The sequence below is a fragment of the Lingula anatina genome, chromosome 5, assembly GCF_051362555.1.
Source record: "Lingula anatina isolate TDL-2025a chromosome 5, LinAna3.0, whole genome shotgun sequence".
Lineage (NCBI taxonomy): Eukaryota > Metazoa > Brachiopoda > Lingulata > Lingulida > Lingulidae > Lingula > Lingula anatina.
In genome coordinates, this window is record NC_141771.1 from 6,924,671 (window position 1) to 6,949,319 (window position 24,649).

A 24,649-nucleotide genomic window follows, 5' to 3' on the forward strand; every position below is an offset into this window, starting at 1 on the left:
CCTGTACCCTGGTGGTAGGATTTTAATACATTAGTTGTGATCTCTGTGCAGGTGCATCAGTTTAGGCATAGCTCTATAAAACTGAGCAGACCTTTCCGCAATAATCTGTTTGGTAATGTGCGTCTTTTTCGCGCCATTCTGGCACAGATTAGCAATTTTGTAAAAATACTGCTTAAGGCACTTAACGCCCTGAAAAACCGGCCGCTTGCATGCAAAATGTCAAATTCTTCTATGCAGCAGTTGCCGTCATATGGATACTTTTTTTAACAAAACCATGCTTCATCAAAGCCAAGCTTTGACCAGACCAAAGAAGCACTACACAATAAAAACAATGCATATATTTGCACAATGCAGCCGTGCAACAGACATGGTAGTCATTTAATTGGTAGCCACAGACTTTACGTCACACTTCTTTTTCATATCTCATATGAGATCTGATTTAAAAAAGAACCCGTTTTTACCTAGGCATACCTTTGAAACTGAAATATTCTATATTAAATGTCAAGTCTGTGCCTTTGTACATGCATGAAAAACCTCATTTTCAGTAACTGGGTGATAATAAAGGATTACAATACCATTAACTTTACTTTTACGCAATGGCCTAACTGTTAGGTGAGGTCCTTCAACATTTACGTAATATACTGCATAGATTTTGGTTACTATACTCCCCTTATCTTTATTTTATGCAGCATCATTTTAATAGTGCTCATTCACTGTACATATATGATACATGTCGTTAGATATGAATTGAACGACTAGCAGATCTGGGAGCATAGATCTATGGACTGTTTATTATACAGCTACCTCACGAATGGGTTAATATATCTTACTGGGTTATGTTGATCTATAAATTAAGATTAATTCTTTAGAATTTTATCAGTGCGCTTTTGTATTAAACCATTAGAAATATCATCAAGCCTTTTAATCATTCTCTTTCACTTTCACATTCTCAGATTTTACTATAAGATGGGGTATTCATAGGTTTGACTTCAGTGAAAGTAGGAGATTGGTCACGATAAGATCACGCACTGATGACGATCTGCACTGGGCGCTGGATCATTGGTTTGTAAACAAGCAAACGGAGATAAGCTCTCGTTTAGCTACCCTTCCTCAATATGAAAGGCTATTGCTTGAAAGAGAAGCTTATAGAAGTATTCAGGCGTGCAGGGAGAAAGCAAATCCAACTGATTCAACAACTTTAGACATCGTCAAATGTCTGGAAAAGGTTATAAGGCGGTATGAATGTGCTGTAAGGGAAAAGGATGTCAAAATGGTTGACATGCAAGGTACTATCTCATTGATGAAGAACGAGATTGAGGGAAAGGGGGAGAAAATTAAGGAAAGTATCTGTCGTCTACAAGAGCAATTACAAACTAGTAAAGAGCTTGAAAAGACACATGCCGCCGAACTAAAGGAAAAGGTGGAAGAAATAGATAAAATGCGTTTAATCTTCTCAGAGATGAAGAAAGAGATTGAGAAGAAAGAGGAGAGAATCGAAGAAATTACAGAAGCAAACCATCAAATGAAAAAACTTATCAGCCAGCTACAAGAACAAGTGCAAATCAGCAGTGCAGAACTACAAAAGAAGGAAGCGTATGAGTCAGAAATTCATGAACAGTTATCAGGAATGGAGAAGAAGATGGCGGAGAGAAACAAAGAAATACAAGGTATGACCAACACACTACATCAAAAATCACAAAGAATTGACAGTCTTCAAGAGAAGACACAAGATATGCAAGAAAAAATCTATCAGTTAGAAAAAGAAATAGAGCGTGTCATGAAAGACAAGTACGATCTAGAGGCCAAACTTGCACAGTGTCAGGAGCTATCCGACAGTTATCAGGCTGCTTTAGTCTCCCTAGCTGCATGGAATCAACAATTGAAGGACATGGAAACCAGGCTAAAGAAAGACAACGATGAGGTAAGCACATTCTATATACATGGCATGCTATTGTATTTACACTCAGTGTGTATTTACGAACTCTTAATTTTGGACACAACTGGGGGGAGAGGTTAACAGAGGCTGACCAAATATAACTTACTCCTAGACCATCATGAATGATGCTGGTTGGTAAACTAGTGAGATCCTTTCTGTAATGAGAGAGGAACAACTATGTGATAAGCATTCTGCTGCTGCTGCTGCTGCTGCTCCGCCCATTCAGCCCAAGGGCGAAGGATGATGGCGATGATGATGATGATGTATTTGCGTTTAAACTGTGTAATTTGTGTAATGATATATATTCTTCATGAATACAACTGTGTGTATTAATAGTTTCTCCATCTCTCTCTCCAAATTAAGGTGCAGAATGTGCAGTTATGTTTCATTACATCACTTTTTCAGAACACAGGACAATTGTTAGAAACGGTCGACCAAATTTGGCATGGACAAAAAGAGGAGGTTCTTTCTTCCATTGAAAAAATGGGGGATCGCGTGATAGGCTGTCTTGCATCACACGACAAAACTCAGGGATCTGAGGAGTTATATTCACGGCAAGAAAGCGGATATGAATCTCCTTTGGAAGGGGATGCCGAGTTAAGAAATGTCTGCTGTTTACTATCAAAATGCCTAGGTAAGTAACCCTTAATAGGGGGGCACGGCGATACTAAAATGTCAGTGTTCACAATCTTGTTTTATTATACCGTCATAATGAATCAAACAATGTAATACTCCTGCATTTTAAATGGAATATATAATGTGTATTTCAGGTGACTCGTGGCGTGAACTGGGCAGAGAGCTTAAGATAGACACGCGCTGCCTTGACGCCATTAGCGCACGGTATGGACAGGTCGGAGGAGCAGAACTTGTGTGGGCTGTCCTTGAGAAGTGGGCTGAACGGGGAAATCCTACGAAAGAGGGTCTGTTACAAGCTGTTGAAAACATTGGACAGGAAGCTATTTTGGGTTAGTACTATAGTGTATAAATACACTCTCTATTATCCATTACCCTACCGTTACGTGCGGTATTTTGGTGTAACTTTTCTAAGAAATCATCCCAAGCGAATAGATATTCCCCTTTTCGCTAAAAATGTTCTCCCTGCGCTACTAAATATAATTATTCTCACAAGTTTTCTAACATCGTATGTGTCAAGGACTATTTTTGGTCAACCCAATTGATATCAAGATGTAATCTGAAAGTGTCCAATAATACAATAATGTATAAGTAATGGTTTTATGTTGTATAGGGCCGCCCATGACTGATGACCATCGTGACATGCTCCAAACCCTCTATCCATACCTACACAAAGAAATGATGGATGTGGAACTGCTCATGCCTTACCTTAGAGGAGATAGAATCCTTACCAGCTCTCAGATAGAGGTGATCCAACAAGGTCGAGGACGATTTGGGAAGATTGAAAAGCTTCTCAAGATGTTACCTAACTTGGGATGCAGGGCATTTGATGGTTTTGTGCATGCTTTGAAACAAAGTGGTCAGATGCACATTGCTGAAAAATTAAGAGGTGAAAAATAAACTCATCCTTCAAAAAAATTCTCATTGTTCTTTCAATTTTCTTTTAAAATTCTAACGACGTATTATATTGTATTTAAAAGTGTAACGCTTCTTTATAATCGTCCCAGTTTTTCTCGATCATAATGCCTTTTTAAGTCCAGTGGCAGTTTGAAAAAGTTTAAATTGAACAGATAATAAATATCCCCTTTACTGAATAAAAACCTCCGTCTATCTATTCTTTAGAAGTTGAGTCCAAGGAGCCCTGTGTCGTTGAAAGTGTTGAGACAGGGGGCGAAACTGTACCCAAAGTATCCTCAGAAGAGACTGGTGTCAAAGTGGTGGAAGGTATGTCAATTGTCTTAAGAAGTATCTTAAAGTAATAATACATGTATATCATCATTATATCTGTCCAATGTGTAGCCCAGTGACAGACAGGAACGTTCTATAAAACATGTATATATGATCACAGTGCATTGTTTTGTTTGATAAACTTTTAAAGATAAAGTGCATAATTGAAAGTGTTGTATTCAATAGTCCCCACCCCCCCCCCAAAAAAAAAAAAAAAAAAAAAAGAAAGAAAAAGAAAAAAAGAAAAAAAAAACCTTTGTGTTGCTTTCCTATTGTTGGGAAATGAGGGTGTCACACTTATCCACGTCCTTTTTAAACGTTGGACGTGCACACGTCTCCATGGGATGACAATGTGTAATTCTGTTATCAAAGTTTTTAACTCGTTACATGCATGACCAAATTTTAAAAATTAAATTTTCTCCTATAGGCAGCACCTCCTGTGATCTGCAAGTACATAACACCAAAGTTATTATGCAAAAATTATCCCTTCTTGAGCGTTTTGTAAAACAAATCGACGCCAAAACCGGCCGGATTGAAGGATATATAGACGAGAAAAACACAACTGTCAGACAAACATCGACCAGCGAGGAATCTTAATCATTATACACTAACAAGAGATACAAATTGGAATGTTACTAAGAAGATAGAAAAAATAATTATATTAAGATTTCTAACTTATCCCATTGAATGATCCGGCTGTGATTTGATTTTGATATAATGCATTGATATTTGCAGTTATATGAATACACATTACGTCATAGATATGTTCCTAGAGTGTAAATGATAAAATAACCGATTAATAACGAGGCCCAGAGGGGTTGAAAGTACAGCACAAAGTCAGTGGTAAACGCATTTCCAGTTTATATACTGTACATAATACGAGAGAGGGGGAGAGAGAGAGAGAGAGAGAGAGAGTGAGGATGATGAGTCTTATACATGTGGGTACATGCAGTTACGTCCAACCTAAGATTTAATAAACAGAAAGATTGGACAGCGACATTTTCCCTTTGACCAGACGTTCGTACGGGTAAACATTGCTCTATTGTTCCCCTTAAGTTGTTTTGATAGCCGGGCTTAATTTTAATCCCCATTGTACCTAACCCGTGTTTAGCGAATAGCGTGATTTCTCGTGCATTCTCGCGGACGCCACATCGTCGTCAAGTAGATCCGCCATATTGGATAAGCAATGGCACACGAGTTTTTTTTATTAAAAAGTTCTAAAGATGTACAGTTTGTTTACATTTCGTAGTTGTCTTAATACTTTATATTCAGAGGAGGCAATACCCAATAGCGCACTCCCTGTAACAAAAGCTGCCATTTTATAGAAATTGACTCAACGTGGAGATATAGCCGGAAACGTGACGAGATCATCAACGTAACAGATAGTGATATTCGATGCCGTTTTGGACAATAAGGTCATGCTAATCACTGGGAGAAACTGAATGGTGAAGCTACACCAAAACAGAAACTTGATCTATTATGCATGTTTGTAAAACTTTGTCACTATTAGCGGTCATTCTTTTAGAGCATAATCAATTCAAATTCACCAGAATATTCGTAGCAAATCAGTGAAACAAAAAGGACTGAAAAAAAATCCTTTAAGAAAAAGTAGTTTTTAATTTCACTTTCACAAACACTAATTTGGGTACCTACTTCACAATGATAGTGAAAGGTAAGACATATCTTTATACTGACAATCAAATAAAAGTAAACTCGTTTTTTCATATTTATAAAGAACACATGCAATATAGTTTCCTTGCGACTTCATAATCATGCACATATTTTTAAACTCTGCAAAATCTGTTTTGAAACATATGTCTTTTGAACATCTTCCACAGAATGTATTGGAAGAATAATATGTGTAACAATTTTGTTTGCCATCTCACTAAAAATGACTAAATAAAAGATGATTGCTAAAAATTATCAATATTTCATCAGATTTAGCATTTAAAACTGATCATTCATTTCTGGCTGATATAGTAACATAATACAAGTCATATTCTGTTCATAAGCATTTTATTATAGATTTAATAAGGCACAGATATTGAAATGCAAATAAAAATGTTAACACCTTTAGATACCACTGACTGTTACACAATCACAACAGATAGGTAATTTATTTAGGAGTACTAGTTTCACATGACAAAGAATTATAGCATTTTCCCCCTATTTTGACTTGTTTCAACATTAATATCTCATTCAATAAAATTATGCACGTGATGATAATATTTATCTATTGATAAGAGCACTACTGACTAATTCCAACCTAGACTTGACAGAAACTAAACTTCAGAGTTTACAGAAGGGAGACAATTTATAGTGATATATTTGTTTTTCATGAAGAACAACATATGGCTAGTTTCAAGGTGGTCCATTTGCTGAAATATCAATGTGCCTGTCAGGTTCTTGAGTAGCACCGAGTTAACTTGACAGAGGTACGTCGTCATCAGAATCACTTCCATTGCAACATATATCTGAAAAAATATTATGACACAGTTAAAAAGATGCTGACGTGTTAATTGCTCATGTTATGTTAAAATCCACGGTACGGACAACACTGACCTAGCTTTTCGTGCACTTGTAAAACTATCGAGCAAAAATTAAATATTTAATTTCGGGCAGCTTACCATTTTGCTTATTTAATACATCTGTGTGTCTTTTTGATTGTTTACAATCACTTTGCAAACTTGACAGTGGTGCATCTAAATCATCTGCAACACTTGCATTATGACATTCACCCGAAATAATAAAATAATATTTTACTGTTAAAAAGGTTCTGACATGTGCTAGTCTCTTATTATTTGTCATTTGTATAATTCCACTCAATCCACTGTGGTGATTGCACCTGCCTTTTTGTATCCGATACTGGTAATAATGTTGTTGGTACAGTGGAAATCCGATACTTGTAATAATGTTGTCGGTACAGTGGAAATATCTTACTGAGCATGACACACAAGGGACAGATTGATAGTGCCCATGTATGTAAGACATTTTACTTTCAACTCCATAAACTAAAAAGTTCTAGTTATAGACCAGAAAGCTTACCTTTTGATTTTGCTGCCAGATTTTGCTCTTTATTTTTTCTCCTGCGGGCCTTGACCCATTTTAATGGCATCTGAAAACAAAACAAAACAAAAAAAAATAATAATAAGGATGTGAGGCACATTTTCACGCAATCTTCTCATTACTTAGGTATAAATCCTGGATAAAAATATCACCAGTTGTAGTCCCCGCCATCTTGTTTTATTGTCATCTTTACCGATAAATATTTCTAAGAAAAAAAACTAAATTTGAGCTAAGTTTGACCCTACGACCTTCCACTACTTTTTTAGATGAACACAGGTTAACTGCCAATGCATAGTACAGATCTAATTTCGTGTTCGGCTGTGCATTTGAAGCCCATCGATAACAAAAGTCGCCGCCATCTTGTTTTATTGTCATCTTTACCGTTAAATATTCCTAAGGAAAAAAGCTTAAGTTTAGCTAAGTTTGACCCTACGACCTTCTACTACTTTTTTAGATGAACACAGTTTAACTGCCAATGCATAGTACAGATCTAATTTCGTGTTCGGCTGTGCATTTGAAGCCCATCGATAACAAAAGTCGCCGCCATCTTGTGTTATTGTCATTTTTACCGTTAAATATTCCTAAGAAAAAAAAACTAAATTTTAGCTAAGTTTGACCCTACGACCTTCCACTACTTTTTTAGATGGACAAAGTTAAACTGCCAACACATTGTATAGATCCACTTTCGTGTTCGGCTGTGCATTTTAACCCCGGCGATTATGATCAGCACCGCCATTTTGCTTTATTGCCCGAAGTATTGTTTAAATTTTCATAGAAAACGAAGCTACTATAAATTAAATTATCAACCAATAAAACGACAGTGTTATTCAGTCATCAGTAATATAAAAACCAACGTACATAAAGTTAAACTCCCCGTGTTAGACCTTAGGTAACAAAGAACAGTTTCATTAGCTATGTTATTATAATAGACTTGTGAAGATTCTTTTGTCTATAGCTATTTATATTAGTTTGATCTTACCATCCAATATTTCATCTGCTTGCAGTCAGATTTCATCAGGGAATGAGGTTGTGACAGGTATGACAACCTGTCACCCCCTCTGGTGTGCTATTTGGTCAGATCCCCCCCCCTTGCCTGCCCCTCCCTTAGGAGTGGTAGGTAGAGGTTGGGTAGCTCAGTCCCATCATTCCGATTCAACTTGGCCCCATGTAAGCGGATGTTAATTGCTTCAAGAACTTTCCGGTGTAGATCTCGTGGCTCTCTTTCCAAGATTATTATGTCTTCTATGGTTGTTGATGTTATACAATGCCCTGTCTGTTCCTGGTGTTGGCTGAGGGCAGATTTTTTATCATGTTTTTTGATCGATTTTTGATGTTCAGCGATTCTTTCAGTTAAGGAACGTCCTGTCTCTCCGATGTATTTCTCTCCACACACCTGACACTCACACTGGTATACAACTCCACACTGTTCTCCTGGGTCTAATTTGTCCTTTGGGGATACTAGGATGCCTCTTAGTGTCTGTCCTGCCTTATGGTGTAATACTACATTCCTTTTTCTGAATGCTCTTTTTAGCTTTTCACTAACCCCTTTCATGTAAGGTAGTACTGCATATCCTTTGGGTTTTTCTTTTTCAGTCATGTTCTCGGGCCTTTGTTGTTTTTCTCTTCCTTTCTTTTCCCCTTCTTTTATAGCCCATTTTGGGTAACCACAATTTCTAAAAGCCACTCTGATTTTTTCCTTCTCTATCTCTACCTTGGGTTTCTCTTTTATCAGTGTGTCTGCCCTATGCATCAGCGTCTTGATGATTCCTATCTTCTGTTGGACAGGGTGGTGGGATGTCCACTGAAGGTAGTGGTCTGTATGCGTAGGTTTTCTATAAATGTCTGTTGTGATGTTATCATTCTTCCTAATAAGCTGTAAGTCCAGCATGGGTAATGTCTGGTTGTCATCTTCCCTTTCTATTGTGAACTTAATGCTGTCATGTTGTGCATTGATATGTCGGAAAAGCTCCTTACATGGGGCCAAGTTGAATCGGAATGATGGGACTGAGCTACCCAACCTCTACCTACCACTCCTAAGGGAGGGGCAGGCAAGGGGGGGGGGGATCTGACCAAATAGCACACCAGAGGGGGTGACAGGTTGTCATACCTGTCACAACCTCATTCCCTGATGAAATCTGACTGCAAGCAGATGAAATATTGGATGGTAAGATCAAACTAATATAAATAGCTATAGACAAAAGAATCTTCACAAGTCTATTAGGTAACAAAGCATTCAAACTCGCTTGTCTGTCGCCATATTGCTAATTTGAATGCAACAACGGATTGAAGGCAAATTTTCACGATAATATCTGCTCCAAAATATTGCATATTTTACACACAAGTGAACCCTGTTAGTTTTCCCTTCTGCTCATACATTCTCAGAGAAACTACAAGACTAAAAGAGGTAATTTACCTACCTTGAAATCGCCCACATGCAACAGAGCTCTACCTGCGCACGATCACAACGCGACTGACTACTTCCGCCGTACGAACGTCTTTCCACAGTTAATCGGATTACCCTTTGAAGAATCGCCGAGTGTCCAATCTTTCTGTTTATTAGATCTTAGGTCCAACACAGTGAATGCTGGAATAATTCCGTGTCACGTTGGACATCAAAATTAGGTCTCGTAAGGACAGCCCTATAACGACATTTTACAAGGAGTGCCATCGTGTGTGTAGAATATGAAGTAAATTAGATAGAACTAACTTTTAAAACAAGAAAGAAAAATTTGATCATTACTTATTTTACACCATAGACCTTTTAGATTTAGTGTCATATATAATTATTCTATAGTATTTTATTATTATGGAATGAACAATATTTATCACTTTAAATACCTTTATTGTCACCAGGTACCAATATAGTGTGCAAGCCGCATTTCTTTCTATCAATCTATCTATCTATCTATCTATCTATCTGTCTATCTATCTATCTATCATATGTTAGATAGATAGATAGATAGATATCTATCTATCATATGTTAGATCTGTATGTTGATAAAAACTTTAGTGCTTAGATGTGTGTGTGGATAGGGAAACGTACATATATCACAACTGTTATTATTATAAAAATTAATGGGTCATATACATTTAATGGGTCAGATATATCATTTAACTTCAAAGGAGATGGCCAGTCAAGGGCCTCTCTGTAAGCTAGCCAGACGTCTCCGACCACACTCATAAATTATAATTTAATCATAAGTCATCGTCCTACCTGTAATTAAGTTCATTGTTTATTGTCCTTTGTTCAGATAGGCTATATAACTAGTAATTCTCTGAAAGGAGAAGACTGGACTTGGCTATACCAGACAGCTGAACAAGCTGACTGGAGGTCCCAGCTCTCAACCAGGAATAAACCGGACTTTTTGGAAATATATTCTAAGTCTTGCTTGTTTATTCTTGGACAATGTCGCGATGGATCTGATCCCCAAACCCCGCCGTGATACATATACATGTATAGTAGTAGACGTAGGTATTCAAGAATGAAATTAAGAGAACACAACGAGCTGAGCAATCGGACTTTTTGGAAATATATTCTAAGTCTTGCTTGTTTATTCTTGGACAATGTCGCGGTGGATCTGATCCCCAAACCCCGCCGTGATACATATACATGTATAGTAGTAGACGTAGGTATTCAAGAATGAAATTAAGAGAACACAACGAGCTGAGCAATCGGTAGTCATACATGTATACATGTAATATGTATAGTCGTGGGGGAACTTTTTAAATATACATTGGAATATTCACTCAAGATATGTATGGTGTCCAACAACCCAAGGTCAAGCAGAATTCTCGCGAGAAAGTCAAATTAAGGAAAAGTAATATATATCATAGATCTTTTAGATTAAGTGTTATACATTATTATTCTGTTGAATTATATTATTTTGGGATGAACAATATTTATCACTTTAAATACATTTATTGTCATTAGACGCCTATAGGCCTATAGTGTGTAAGCCGCAATTATGTCTGCCTATTTTAAATATATACTGGAATATTCAGGCAAAATATATCTTGTATACAACAACCCAAGGTAAAACAGACTTATCAAGAGAAAAATCAAATTAAAAGATAGAGAGAAAGAAACGAGACAATCCAGACAGACGTAACAGCAGTTTGTACGGTATTGAAATGATTGATTTGTAAATTACTTACATTTTTATTTGCTGTTGTGCAATCTATTAGCAATATTTCAACGTGTATGTACTCTGTAACTCTTAAAATAAAACTTTTTGTCAAGCTTCATGTTTTATTATCCCCATCTATTGCACGATACTAATAGAATTAATGTTCTGTCTTTTCCCTTATCCTAGTATAGCTTATTTGTAACTTGGACTACATGTAGTACCTAAGAACAGTTTTAATGAAAATCCTCTAAATAGCTAATTTTAATTATATATTTTACCAACTCCTATTTAAATAGTTCAAGATGAATTAATTTAAACCAACGGCTAAAATTGCTTTCGTCAAATCAAGATGCTTACATTGAGTTTTCACTAATCCACGTTTTCCGGTCAGTTACATCGGCCTGATGTTTATCGTCCCAATCCAGAAGTGGGCTAGAATGTTGATTTACATCGTTTTAAAACAATGATGAGTGCGAATAACCATTGGCAAAGTGCCCATCGTCAAATTTTTTTTAAATGTGCTATTATAAAGTTTATACATATATTGGTTGTGTGATAAAATGGTATTTGGTTTGAGGCATCGTAACTTAGTATTTTTAATGAGTTATATGGGAGGGGGGGGGAGGTAGCCAGATTTACCTGTTGTATGCAGTCTAATGAATCAGAGCAACTTGTTTCAGCATATATATTACATAAATGATTTTTTTGTCAAATGAAACTTGTGATGTAAAAGAGTTATATGTAAAGTGAATGTGGTGTGGCACAAGTGAATGGGAAAGTAATTATGTTTTTTTTTTTTTAATCCTAGAGAAGAGAGGGAGGGGTGGCATATTACGGTATTTTCTCACAGAATTAAGCCATCTCTGATTTCACTTAACTGTATAAAAGCCTTGTAACTAGAAAAACTTGTTTCAGTGTATTTATTATTGTATATGACTTTTCTCACAGGCCAGCATTTATTGGTCTAAATAATTGTATTTTAACTAATACACATTTTGTACAAGGCTATAAGGAATAGTAAAAAATGCTTAAAGCAAAAGGCTGTGACAGTAACAAAAAAAAAAAAAAAAAAAAAAAAAAAAAATCATGTGTAAAAGCACTCTTAACAGCTATTTGGAATGTTTACATTAACCATAAAATAAACAAGGTTTAAATTGTACCAAAATAATAATAAGGTATAACTAAAAACTAAATTGAAATATATAACACATAATAACAGTTATAGCCAATAATCTGTTTGACAATGAAATTAAATCACCTAAAAAGTACTTCATATATGATTATGTATGTGATAAAGAGCTTGTACAGAATGCAATGCAAGAGCTTTTTTATACAAAATATACAAATACATTGTATGAGTATAAAAAATACTATATAAAGAAACAAAAGATAATTAATCAGATGTGCTGTCCAAAACACTTTTTGTCTCACTAATACTGTCACCACTTGATGTTGGTAAATGTGAAGTATCCAAACAGCCTTCTCCACAACATAATTTTCGATTGTATCCCAGCCTCATAGCAAACCCCATATACCACATGACTGAAGTGATATGTGCACAACTTCCAATTGTCTTGGAACCAGCTTTACACTGTCAGTACCATACACTGATGGGTCTAGTTTTGCTATGGGAGGTCTGAATCCATAAGGTGTACTGGTGGCAATAGATGTGTGCCTTAATTAACTATTTTGGCTCTGATTAAATCAGGTGCATCCTTGCATACACTGATACCAAACTGGCCATCTAGCAGATGCTCATCAGTATATTGGCTAGCTTCTTTCATTTGGTAAACTTCTGGTAATTATTTTAGGCTGGTGGTCTCTTGTTTGGACTATTTACCAAATCACTAGGTTTTCACAGATTTCCTTGACAAATAAAGCTATTCTTAGCATTTTGGTGAATATAAAAAAAAAAAAAAAAAAAAAAAAAAAAAAAAAAAAAAAAAAAAAAAAAAAAAAAAAGCTCTGCAAGCTATTATGAATAGTGCTGGTGTGGAAGATTAGGTCATAAGTAACAAAACTATATAGCTAGTGTGGGTGGGATAGAGCATTTTATTTTACTTTTTATGCAAAATAGTCATAAAGGGAGACGTTTACTCAACACTTTTGGTTGTGCAAAATGTACTTTCATGCCCATTAGAGGGGCTTCAGTCAAGCCACCCTTATGTGTAGAGGTCTATTACAGCATGGGTCTCTATATTAAGTAGGAGCCATCACAATGTACATCTGCTATTTAGATAATTAATATAACTTTGAATATCTGAAGAACATTTTACATTTAATCTTTCTTGATCCTAAGAAATAAGAATCAAAGTATGATATACTTACCGTATTTGGACTCTATTTCCTATCCATACCCCCCCCCCCCCTTTATTTTTTGGATAGCTAGCATGCATTACATGAAAATGACTTTTCTTTTTTTGGTTGTAATTGAAAATATTTTACTGACTCTAACCCCTATTTTTCTTTCAAAGACGTACATTTTATTTTTGGTTGTTCTTTTTGTACAAAAGTTTCACTGTATCTGCCTAGCCATCCTATGTAAGCATGTGGCAACTACCTCATGACAGGAATAAACATGGCCGCCTGCTAGCATATGGACTGAAAATGTCCCTATTTAGTTTGAGTACATATCGAGCCCAACCCTCAGACAAGCTGATTTTCACATATATCTCACCTTATATTCATATCTTTTCAACCGTGAATACTTACAGGTAGCTTGTCTGAGGCAGGGGCTCATATAAAAAATGAACATTTTTCATCCTCAAGTCACTGTAAGAGTCTTCTTTCAATCAGCACCACATGTATAAATAAAGCAATCCATATATTGATCACAAGCAGTGATTGACTACTTATTGCCTTTCTTTTTTACACAGGCACCTTCTGTACCCGATTACAAAATTTCACAGTTGTCACCTCACTATATCTAAAGATATTATCTAAAGCATTACAATACAGCCCCCCCCCCCTAAAACACACATTTTCAAGAATATTTGACAAGGTCATTTTGCCATTAATTTTTTATATTTCAAATTCAATAAAAAAATTTTTATGTGGATCATAAAAGTGTAAGACCCCAACTTTAATTTGGCATCAATTTTTTTCATTTATTCACAATTTATTTTTCATGTACAAAAGTGGGCACTTTTACCCCTTATTCGCACTCATCCTTTACACCACAAAACTGCAAGATAAAGACTATGCGTCAGACCAACAAGGCGGACTAAATGCTGGTAAATAAAACTTGTTGAAATGTAAAGAATGGGCGGCATCTTGTCATCTTCTATGCAGTTATCAGTTTGTCTACTAAGTGGATTTTATAGATATATATCCAGTTTAGTAGCATAGTGGATCATTTAAGTAAAACGAAAACAGTGAATATGTAATTGTAATATGAATTGCTTATGTACAAAAGGAAATTAGTGTTCAAGTTTTGTTAGCTGTGCACTAAAACATTTGACCCAAAATTGCAGGAATAGCAAAGTACGAGCTGCTCCAAGATGAATATCATTTTATATACATGTACAAACATGTAATTAACAAAGCTTTGCTTGGTATTTTTCCTGGTACCACTTAAGTTGAATTTATAATTTCTGCAGCTCGTGTCAAAAGGGGAAAAGTCTGCAGCTTTCGCAAGCTTTTTTTTACCCCCATGTAAACTTCACAATGCTGAATAATTCATTGTACACCGAATCACTTTGCATTAGTTCCACGCGCTTCTATATTGTACATGTTCCATGATGCAATTTAATTTTATATAAGCCAGGAAAAAAAAGAAAAAAAGTGTTCGCGACTACGATATAAAAGGTAAACATTGTGAAAGGGCAGCAATTAAAAACGCAGGGATGTCTGTTATGGGACTTTTACGTACCAGTGATAAGATCTACACCAGGCTATGCCTGTTAATTATATAAGTTTGACACCCGTTGTGACAGGAATGGAGTCTGGGGTCCCATATGATTACTACAGGTTAGGGATATACATGTATATAGTCGGAATGTTGGGGTTAGTACAGGTATATTGGACGAATGTCACCTGTACAAATTAATGGGGGACTGGACTTCAGTTCATGGCGGACTGCCATTTCTGTCACGCCGGGGCTAACGAGACAACAAAGTGACACGACTGAATCAATCCAGAAAAGACCATATAAAAAGAAACAACCGACATACAATATGTTGGGGCACTAACAATGTCGAACGGTGTAACACCTTCAATCAGATGAGAGATGATCTAGCAAAAAGATTACCTCACAATATAACCAACAGGGTCGACAGAATACAGCATCTGCTGCCTGGGACATATACAGGAAATTAATTTATAAAAATTATCCTCTGCGTCGAACCAAAATATACTGTGCCAAAATTGAGAACTATCAAACCTGACAAGACATTCAAACCTTAATTGGCTTTTTACTAAACTTGGTCTTATAAACATATTGAACTTTTGGATGTCGTCATAGTACTGCATGTTGTTTCATCTCAACACCTTTAATTGACAATTATATTAGTTTTGTTCTCGTATTCACTGGCATGAAATGAAAAAAGACGACATTGTGGTCAAAGTGAGTGGCAGGACATGTATGTATATGTTTGACCCGTTCATGAACATACCAGTCATTGTTGACGTTCCCTCTTAGAGAGCCGCAGATTGCTTTTTTCCCTAGATATTCACAGACATTTCTTTGGAAACCCATGACACATGTCTAACGAGGGTTTTGGTATACCATTGTTTTCATCACTCAGATGGCCTTCACTATATCCTTGATGAACGGTACCTGTTGTACCCGCACTTGGCTCTCTTTCCTTAGGCTCAGAAAGTATCTGGCAAGGACACAGTACGGTGAAATCGCATACGAATTTCTTTTGACATCGTTAGTAACCTCGGGCTACGGCAAGTACCGGTATATGTACTATGTATGTTTACATAACACTGTACGTACGGGTGCTGTGCTTTTTCTCCGATATATCTACATATAGGCCTACATTGTAGACACCTCATGGAAGAGATGTACAGTAAGCGTGCACCCTGTGAACACGTATAGGCAAATATAACCCAGGCTTTAGGGGCTGAATAAAGGATTAAATACCGGGTCTGGCAGTGAAATATATTGTTCTTATATGTATGTTGTCTTTTACCACCTCATGTGCCAGGTGGGCTGTACCCACCCCCCCTTCCAGGGAGGAGAGGACATCTGCAATCATTTTAAATGAGAGTTAAAATACCAAAGTAGATCATTCGATTGGACTGATTTGTTCACCACTGCTATAAAAACAATGACCTTTCACCCAAAGTTCGTTGGATATCACGTGATGTTTACATAAACCTTAGTTGGGAAATTCCGGTAACTATTCACGTACCTACGCTTTACAGTATATACCTGTTTTGGAATTTCCGTAACTGCGACTTACTTTCAGTTTTGTAGTCGTAGCATAAAATAAAGTCGTTGGATATTTTACCGGTATTTCGGTGAAAAACGAGAAAAATGTCGGTTGATGAGAGATTCCCTGTTAAAGTTCTGGTCAGTCCAAGTCTTACTAACGCCACAGGCAAAATGACCCAGACTGATCTGATTGCATCATTTAATGGATGGAGAGAAAAGTACGGTGTTCCCGTCGAATTTTCCATGCATGTTACAGATGATCCTATTCGAAGAAAAAACTATGATATAGTGGTATACACCCAAACCCAATATAGAGGTGCAAACGATGTCACAGGCATGTTCCTAAAAATATGTAGTGCACAGATTACAAACTATGTTTGATTATTTTAGGGTCCCACATAAAGAAGTTTGTATTAAAGTTTCACTTTCCTCGAACCACGAATAATACAAAATAATTCATCATCTAACCCCAAAAAGGAACATACGTTACTGTCACAAATGCATAACGTCTAGCTGTTGAAGCGTTTTAATCACTTTGAAAATTCAATCATCACGGGTTTTGTTCTTTAATTTATCTCCTACAAGTATAACGTTGTAAAAAATTATGAAAAGCTTTTGTATAGAGCAGTTAATTGTTTTTTAGCGACTTAAGTTTGCCTGTCACTGAATATTAAAAAAACGGGGAAAATACACCCTACCGACAGTAAAATAAGCATTTAATAAATTAATTTTCCCCTCGTGCTCCAAATATTATATCTGAAATGTCAACCTATCATGGAATCACTATATATTTTTCTGTCAGCAAAAGAAAACATTGTTTTCTCTTGCACCAAGTACTTGTACAAAATGAAACATTTTGTCAATTTTCCTAGGGAACATACGTTACCTAGTATTAGCTATGACGCAGGCCCCATTAGTTACGGTTTAAATGTTTATAAAAAACGTCCTTACGTCATATTTAATTTAACATGATCGAATCACTTTAAAATATATAAGAACACGTTATGAAAAGAAAAATTAGGTGGCCCGGAACATACGTTACCGGAACATACGTTACCAGTGAAAATCTACTTGTGCCCGAAACTGGCTCCGAAAGAAAAATAAGCTTCTGTTTGAGATGTCAGGTGGTTCTTTCTGACGTCTGCTCGAGCTAAAGATTAGATGAGGTTAGTTACATGTGTAAATAAATCCATAAAATCCTCAGTAACGATGTAAGCGAAGTGAATGATTTTGTCGTAATAACAAATTTAATTCAAATACAGAAATGAATGTCAAAGACGGAAATAAATGTCAAACAAGACTATGGAAGGAAAAAATAATCGCCAACGAGCGCAGTGAGCACAGTGCAAAATACATTGATACCGAACGGAACATCATTATTTCAGAAAAATTCGAAAACAAGAGCTGAGATTTAAAAAAAATATATCGATCTCTTAAAAAAATGAGGGTGACGCTTATTTGGAAGCGAAAGAAAACGGGTTAAAAATACTATGTAGGCCTACCTTCCGCCTCCTTATAAATGTCGTGAAAGACAAAAGAGGCATGCGAAGACTAAATCGCGAAAACGTAGACTTCACCAAAGGAAAGAAGAGCTCCTAGCTGCTATAGAAGTTGCCGTGGCAAGTCCACAGCAATCACCACCTGAGAGACTTGTTGTGTGTGCGAGGTGGCCACAACGTGGAAACGATTGAGAAGAAACTGAAGGCAGTCACAATGAACAATTAAAGAACTACAATCACAGGTTAATTCCATAAGAAAGAGGGAGAATGCTATCCGGCAACGATTTAGCCATTGTAGAAGACGAAATACGGAACCACCTGAATTTCCCACATGCCCCAAAATTAAGACAGAACGCATCATACAGCAGGCTATAGACCCAAGCTAACACTGTGCAGAAGCAATTACTTTTATGTCTCCTCCATCCCAGTGTACCACAAACTTTCATAGTCTTATTTATAACAAAAAGAAGGCAACAAAGAATATCGATTTTGTCAAACAAGGCCGCTTTTATCTTATAACCCCACTACCCTAATTATTTTAGCAATAATAACAATGTAGCAAATTGTTGCCTTTATCCTTGGATAAAAATAATATTATATATATACATATAATATTCAATAAGACTCATCATCCTAAAAATATGATGACTTATAGAAAATGTTTTTTTAGCTACAGTGGGTCAAGTTTAACGAGTTACACCAAGAAGTTAATGAACATTTTGCATAATATAGTGGCTGAGAAGATTGCGAAGACGTACCGTTGTCTCAGATTTCTTTCCGCTGCTACTGGCATTTGCCTGAATCGTTGGTCGAGAACTCGCGAAAAGGGGATGAACTGCTCGAAAAGTCGACGGATGGGAGTAGCAGGAAAAAAAGGCAAGCTGTATACATTTTTTGAACGAGACGACTATAGTAGAGCCCAAGAGCGCCAGTAACCAAAAAAAAAAAAAAAAAAAAAAAAATCATCCATCACGTTGGCACAGTAAAAACACTGTATGAACATCTAAGAAATCTCAAGGAAACTTTTACAAGAAATCATGCAGCCTATAAAATGTCTTAAATAGCGACTGATGAGGACCGTAGAGACCCTTGAACTCTAAAGTGATACCTGTTTCTTATACCCACTCAGTGGAAAGACTTAAAAACGTAATTTTGTGAGCCACTAACTTTTTATAGATGGAACAAACATTATATATATATACATATTTTTTTAATTCCCAAACGTGGCGAAATCCGCAAGACAATTTAGACCTTTCAGAGAGGATAGTAAAGCTCATTTTGAACGAATTCTCTGATGTATTTGAAAACCTAAAGGTGTGTTGAAAAAGGCTTCGTTTAAAGAGGTGGTAGGTTAGATGTTTCTGGGATCTGTATTTTTTTACATGCAAATGATTGAGACGTTTGATACGCGGATCGTGTTTGTGTAATAGGTTATCACTTTTGATGTCTGAGTTACTTTTAATTACCTCAATAAATTCTACGAAAAAAAGCGAAAAAATATCTTATCAATATTTATTAAACTCGTGCTCCATATCTTTTCTATGGCTGTGGAACATACGTTACATTACGGTATGCGAAGGATGCGAGGCGTAGTTGGTATTGTAACTAATACACCCGAAATTTGAAACTGTCAATGAGTTTTAAATTGATGACGAATATGACCAGTGGTAGATAACTTTTAGGTAAAAAAGTTTTCAATTCTCTATACAATTGACAATTACTGCCATTGAAAGAGTCATCAACGTGGACATTTTCATGAAAAATGATCTTTAGTTTGAAAGTAATTTTCCTAGATCTGGTCAATATAAATGTATTTTCCCATCACTTTTCCATTATTAATGACTCATAGGGTTCTGATAGTGTTTAGCTTGCACAAAATTCCACAGCGTTCAACTAATGATCGTGTTTGTATCAGGCGATTCAGAGGTAACGTATGTTCTTTCTTACGCTTTTTTCACTACAAACGGCTATCAATTTATTTGCTTACAAAACAGAAACGCGTGGGCGTAAAACTGGGACATTTGTGGATTTTTGTTCTATACACATGTAAGTTTTAAAAAATTGGATAATACATCGAATTCATTCAATTTCATTTTTTGAGACTTGAACTTGTGAAATGCACCTATTGGGTTTGGGTGTATATTGCAACACTTTAATGATGAAAGTATTACACACTGCGATCCAAAGGGCAGGTACTTATGCATCATACAGTATACTTATTTAGCATACATTGGTTATATAAATCATTCTATTCTCTTCAAGTTCCTTAATTTGAGCTGTTTTTGACATGCTGGTAAATGCACTCATACGTATGTATGTACATGAAACTTGATGTTGTGTAACATGCAGGCCTGATTACACATTTTGTTGAAACTTTAAAACATTAAAAACTATCTAAGGGGCCCGCGCATGGTGAGCATTCGGCGCGCGCCACTTGCGCTGCGCCAGATGCTCGCGCTCCTCAGCTCCCGGCAAACGCTGAGCTCTTTGCTCAGCAAAGGTGCCTCCCGGCCTGCCCCTAGCGGACGCACTGTGAACTGTGGGATCATGTGTTTAAGGAAACGTTACATATTGTTGTTTTTCTCATAGTAATGGATAATGGTGACCACGTTAATCAATCAGACTAACTATAACTGTGTACATTTTTGTTGACTTCGCTGGGGGCTGCCATTTTTGTTTGTTTCCGGCTACTGGCACACGCGCATTGTTAGCATGGCGTGAGCAATCGGCGCTTGCACCCCGCACACGCTGAGACGTTTGCCTCAAGAGACCAAAAAAATCAAACACGTGAGAAATTTTGCTCAGCCGCCCGTGAGGCAAAAATCTCACCAAAATACCCCCGCACACGATGAGAAAACGGCGCAGCGCAAGTGGCGCGCGCCAAATGCTCACCGTGTGCGGGCCAGTTTTTTTCTTAGAATTTATTACAAATTTTCTTTGTTCAGATTTTACTATATCCGTCGGTGTCTCCGATTACTGCAGCCAACGCACTGAAGACGAAGGGCATGCTGCAGTAGAATCGTGCACTGATGACTCCGTACACTGGGCATTAGGACGTTGGTTTGTAAACAGAAGCACAAAGATTAGTCCACGCCTAGCTTCCCTTCCGTACTATAAAGTACTATCACTTCGTATAAAAACTGATGCTGTCCTGCAGTCTTGCTGTCTCAACCGATCAAAAGCGGAACATGATCAAAACGAAGAAAAACATTTCAAATTCTTGAAAATTTTGGAAGAGTGGAATAAACTTGTAGTAGAATTCAAAACAGATAATCGAGTTGTAAGAAGCTTTGTCAGTGAACCAAAGGAAAAGTTGACGAAAATAGATGAAATGTGTGGCACATGTGCAGTTTGCCTGATGAAGATTGAAACTAGGAAAAGGGATGAAAAAATCGAAGAACTGACGAAAACAAACAACCAGAGTGAAAATTCCATCTGCATCCTACAAGAAAAATTACAGGCTACCAGCGTAGAACTAGAGAAGAAGACACTGCAGTTAGTTAACGTTAGTGAACAGCTGGAGAAAGTAGTGGCCGAGAAGGACCAAAAATTGCAAGAGAACACCTTAAAACCTGATAAAAAATCACAAATAATTAACGCACTTCAACTTAAAATACAAGACTTGCAAGATAAAATTTGGCATTTAACAATTGAAAAACAGCGCGTCAAAGATAACAAGTACGACCTCGAGGTAGAACAATCAAAGTGCCGTGAACTTTCAGTCAAATATAAGAATGCTTTGGCTTCCATAGCCGCTTGGAATCAACAGGTGATGGACATGGAAGCAAGACTAAAGAACGAAAATAAAGAGGTAAGTATATCGTATTATGGGGTTTGTTTATCTTTTTATTTTTACATTTGGTGCAATTTGGTGTATATATTTACATTTTTAAATATTTTAAAATATACGTGATGGAAAAGATGTAAATGATACATGTCATAAGTATGTATATAAGTATCTATTTATCTGTTGGTTGGAGAGGGAGCGGGGAGATTTCTGGAAAAGAAAACTGAATTTTTACGACATGCTTGTGCACAACAAGCGAACAGTAAATAAGGTGGTGCGTGTGATTATCTGTGTGCGCATGTGTTTGCGCTTGCCTTAGTTCATGTACTAGTTCCCTATGCCACAACCCTGAAGCCAAATGAGCGTCCAGTCAAGGTCAAGAAGGAAATGTCATTCTGTTTTGTTCCACTTTTCTGTTTCAGAACACAGGACAATTACTAGAAACAGTCGACCAAATTTGGCAAAGAGAAAAAGATGAGATTCTTTCTGCCATCGAAAACATGGGTGATGATATCATCGAATGCCTCAAGTCACGCGGGGAACATCGTGATACGTCGTATTCACAAAGAAGAGAAATTAAACCTCTCTTTAAAAAATATCCCCATTTAAGGAATATCTGCCTATCATTATCAAAAGGTCTAGGTATGTAATAAAAGACACATACACTGTAGCTTTATTTGGTAATACAGTCTGTGTTTACAACCCAATCATACTGCCAATTTTCCTGTTAAAATTTTTGGTTTATATTTCAGGCGATTCTTGGCGTGAATTGGGCAGAGCCCTTGGAATGAGCACTGGATGCCTTGACGAACTTATGGCACGCTATGGAAAGTTTGGGAGTGCAGAAGTCGTCTTCGGAGTTCTTGAGAAGTGGGCTGAAATGGGAAATCCTACGAAGGAGGGTCTGTTGAAAGCTGTAAAGGAAATTGGCCAAGAAGCTATTTTGGGTTGGTATACTTACACATACCCCTGTATATATATTTTTTTATTTAGTCACGCAGTCACGCATGTCACCTTCTTTATAATTTTAAATCTCTGTTTGTGTAAAATCCGCCTTTATATCAATCGTATCCGGACTTAATAATATAATTTGTCAAGTTGTCAATTATAATGTACAGGTCCTCCCATGACCGATCAGCAACGTGAGATTCTCCAAGCTCTACGCCCATATCTACACGAAGAAATGATGGATGTCGAACTGCTCTTGCCTTACCTTAGAGGAGACAGAATTCTTACTAGCTGTCAGATTGAGATGATCCTACAAGATCGGGGGCGCATTAGGAAGATTGAAAAGCTTCTAAAGATGTTACCGAACTTAGGATGCAGGGCGTTCGATGGCTTTTTGCATGCATTGGAACAGAGTGGTCAGGTGCACATTGCTAAAAAATTAAGAAGAGGTAAAAATTAATTATTTATTCTTGAGGATTACAATTCTTCATTTCAGGCTTTTTGCCCAACGATTAGTTATGCTTCACTAAAAATGGTATCAAAATGTTTAAACGGTCGGCACTTGTATAGTGTACCTACTTAACCTGACAGGTCTTTTTAAAACTTATTCTTCTTAAACACATTCCTGTAAGTACAAGAACCTTTGTGTTTAATAGCTGCCATTGCTCAAAGTCACATATTACTGGGTTAAGAAAAACATTAGAAATCAGGCTTTTAACAAATCTGTTACTTCATGATTTCCCCTTTATCCCCTAATTGTTTATCTTTATCTCAGCCACTGAAACCCCACTTATAGTGGAAAAAGTAGTCATGTGTGTTGTCTACAGGGAAAATGCAATTTCTTCCTGTGCTGAATTAGATTCTCTAATTAGAAGCCGAGTCAAAGTACCCTCTTGTCCAAGGCAGCATTGAGAAAGGGAGCGAGAATGAGCAGACTGGTGTCAAAGGGACGGATGACGGTACGTCAATATTCGTCTCGTATCTCATGTCTAATATCTCATGTGCTTTAAGTTATATATATATATATATATATATATATATATATATATATAATATATATATAACTTATATATATATAAAAATATATATATATATTAAAAATGAAAACGTTTTTCCTGTACGAGTAATATTATATATAATAAAAGAAAAAGAAGAACAGCAACTTTCTTGCCCCGACCGGTTTCTTTCTTTCTTCAGGGGGTTTTGTTTATTTGTTACTAGGTGATGTCATAAAGGCTTAAATGTGACGTCTTTAACAATGAGTGTTTAATTGTTACTTTTACCAATGCTTTTATCTATTCAATGTAGGTTTATACTTATTAATGAATAGATTTTCTTTTATTTCCCTTTCTGTTTGGGTTGTTTCCCTGGTGAATTTATAAAATGGGAATACCGTAAAATCCTTGTTTTTGTTCATAGAGCATTCCCTAATGTGCCCACTCACAGACGTGCACTGATATTTAGGTTGTCTTATTTGTTGTCTGTGAACGGTCATTCTATGTCGGAGAGTGTCTCCAGTTTGTCCTATATAGTTCTCACCGCATCCACTGCAAGTTAATACATAGATTAAATTTGAGCTGGTGCAGGTGAATGGGTGTTTGATTCTGAATGTAAGTCCATTTTTAAATGTTATATGGCTCCCCTCTTTAATTAGTGGACAGGTGCCACACCTGGGTACCTCACATTTCTGTACTCGTATTGTTGAGGTTTCCACATATGTCCTGGAATTGTTTTCAAATTTTGCTTTTGTTAAAATTTGCTTTAGTGATGGACTTTGTCTCTTACTCTTTATAATCTGCATTTCGGTTAGTATCTCATTCATTTTGTCATCTTGTTTTACCAAAGGTAAGTTTCCAGTTATGACCTTATGTATTTCCGGATTTTTTGGATTATATGTTGATATGTACGGTATGGCTTCCTTTTTAATTTTAATTTTGTCTTTGGTGGTCCTCAGGTCGTTCTTCAGTATCTGTTTTGCCTTTTTAATCCCAGTTTGTATCAGTTGTCTTGGGTATTGTCTCCTTAATAGGAATCCTTCCAGCT

General features: G+C 36.6%; 1 protein-coding gene and 1 long non-coding RNA gene across 2 annotated transcripts; one reads left to right on the plus strand and one right to left on the minus strand.

Annotated features, from left to right (window-relative positions):
• Positions 1-1,009: 1,009 nt before the first annotated feature.
• LOC147761559 (uncharacterized) lies at positions 1,010-11,376 on the plus strand. The gene is made up of 7 exons (XM_087013504.1): positions 1,010-1,921; positions 2,342-2,570; positions 2,707-2,901; positions 3,183-3,458; positions 3,692-3,793; positions 4,224-4,752; positions 9,430-11,376. The coding sequence occupies exons 1-6, from the start codon at positions 1,271-1,273 to the stop codon at positions 4,391-4,393; spliced, it is 1,623 nt and encodes a 540-aa protein (XP_086869630.1). The 5' UTR covers positions 1,010-1,270; the 3' UTR covers positions 4,394-4,752; positions 9,430-11,376.
• On the minus strand, positions 5,796-9,434 carry LOC106180981 (uncharacterized). Its single transcript, XR_015334568.1, has 3 exons — positions 9,280-9,434; positions 6,842-6,911; positions 5,796-6,270 (listed from the first exon to the last, which is right to left on the minus strand). It is a non-coding gene; the product is annotated as an uncharacterized LOC106180981 (long non-coding RNA).
• Positions 11,377-24,649: the final 13,273 nt, after the last annotated feature.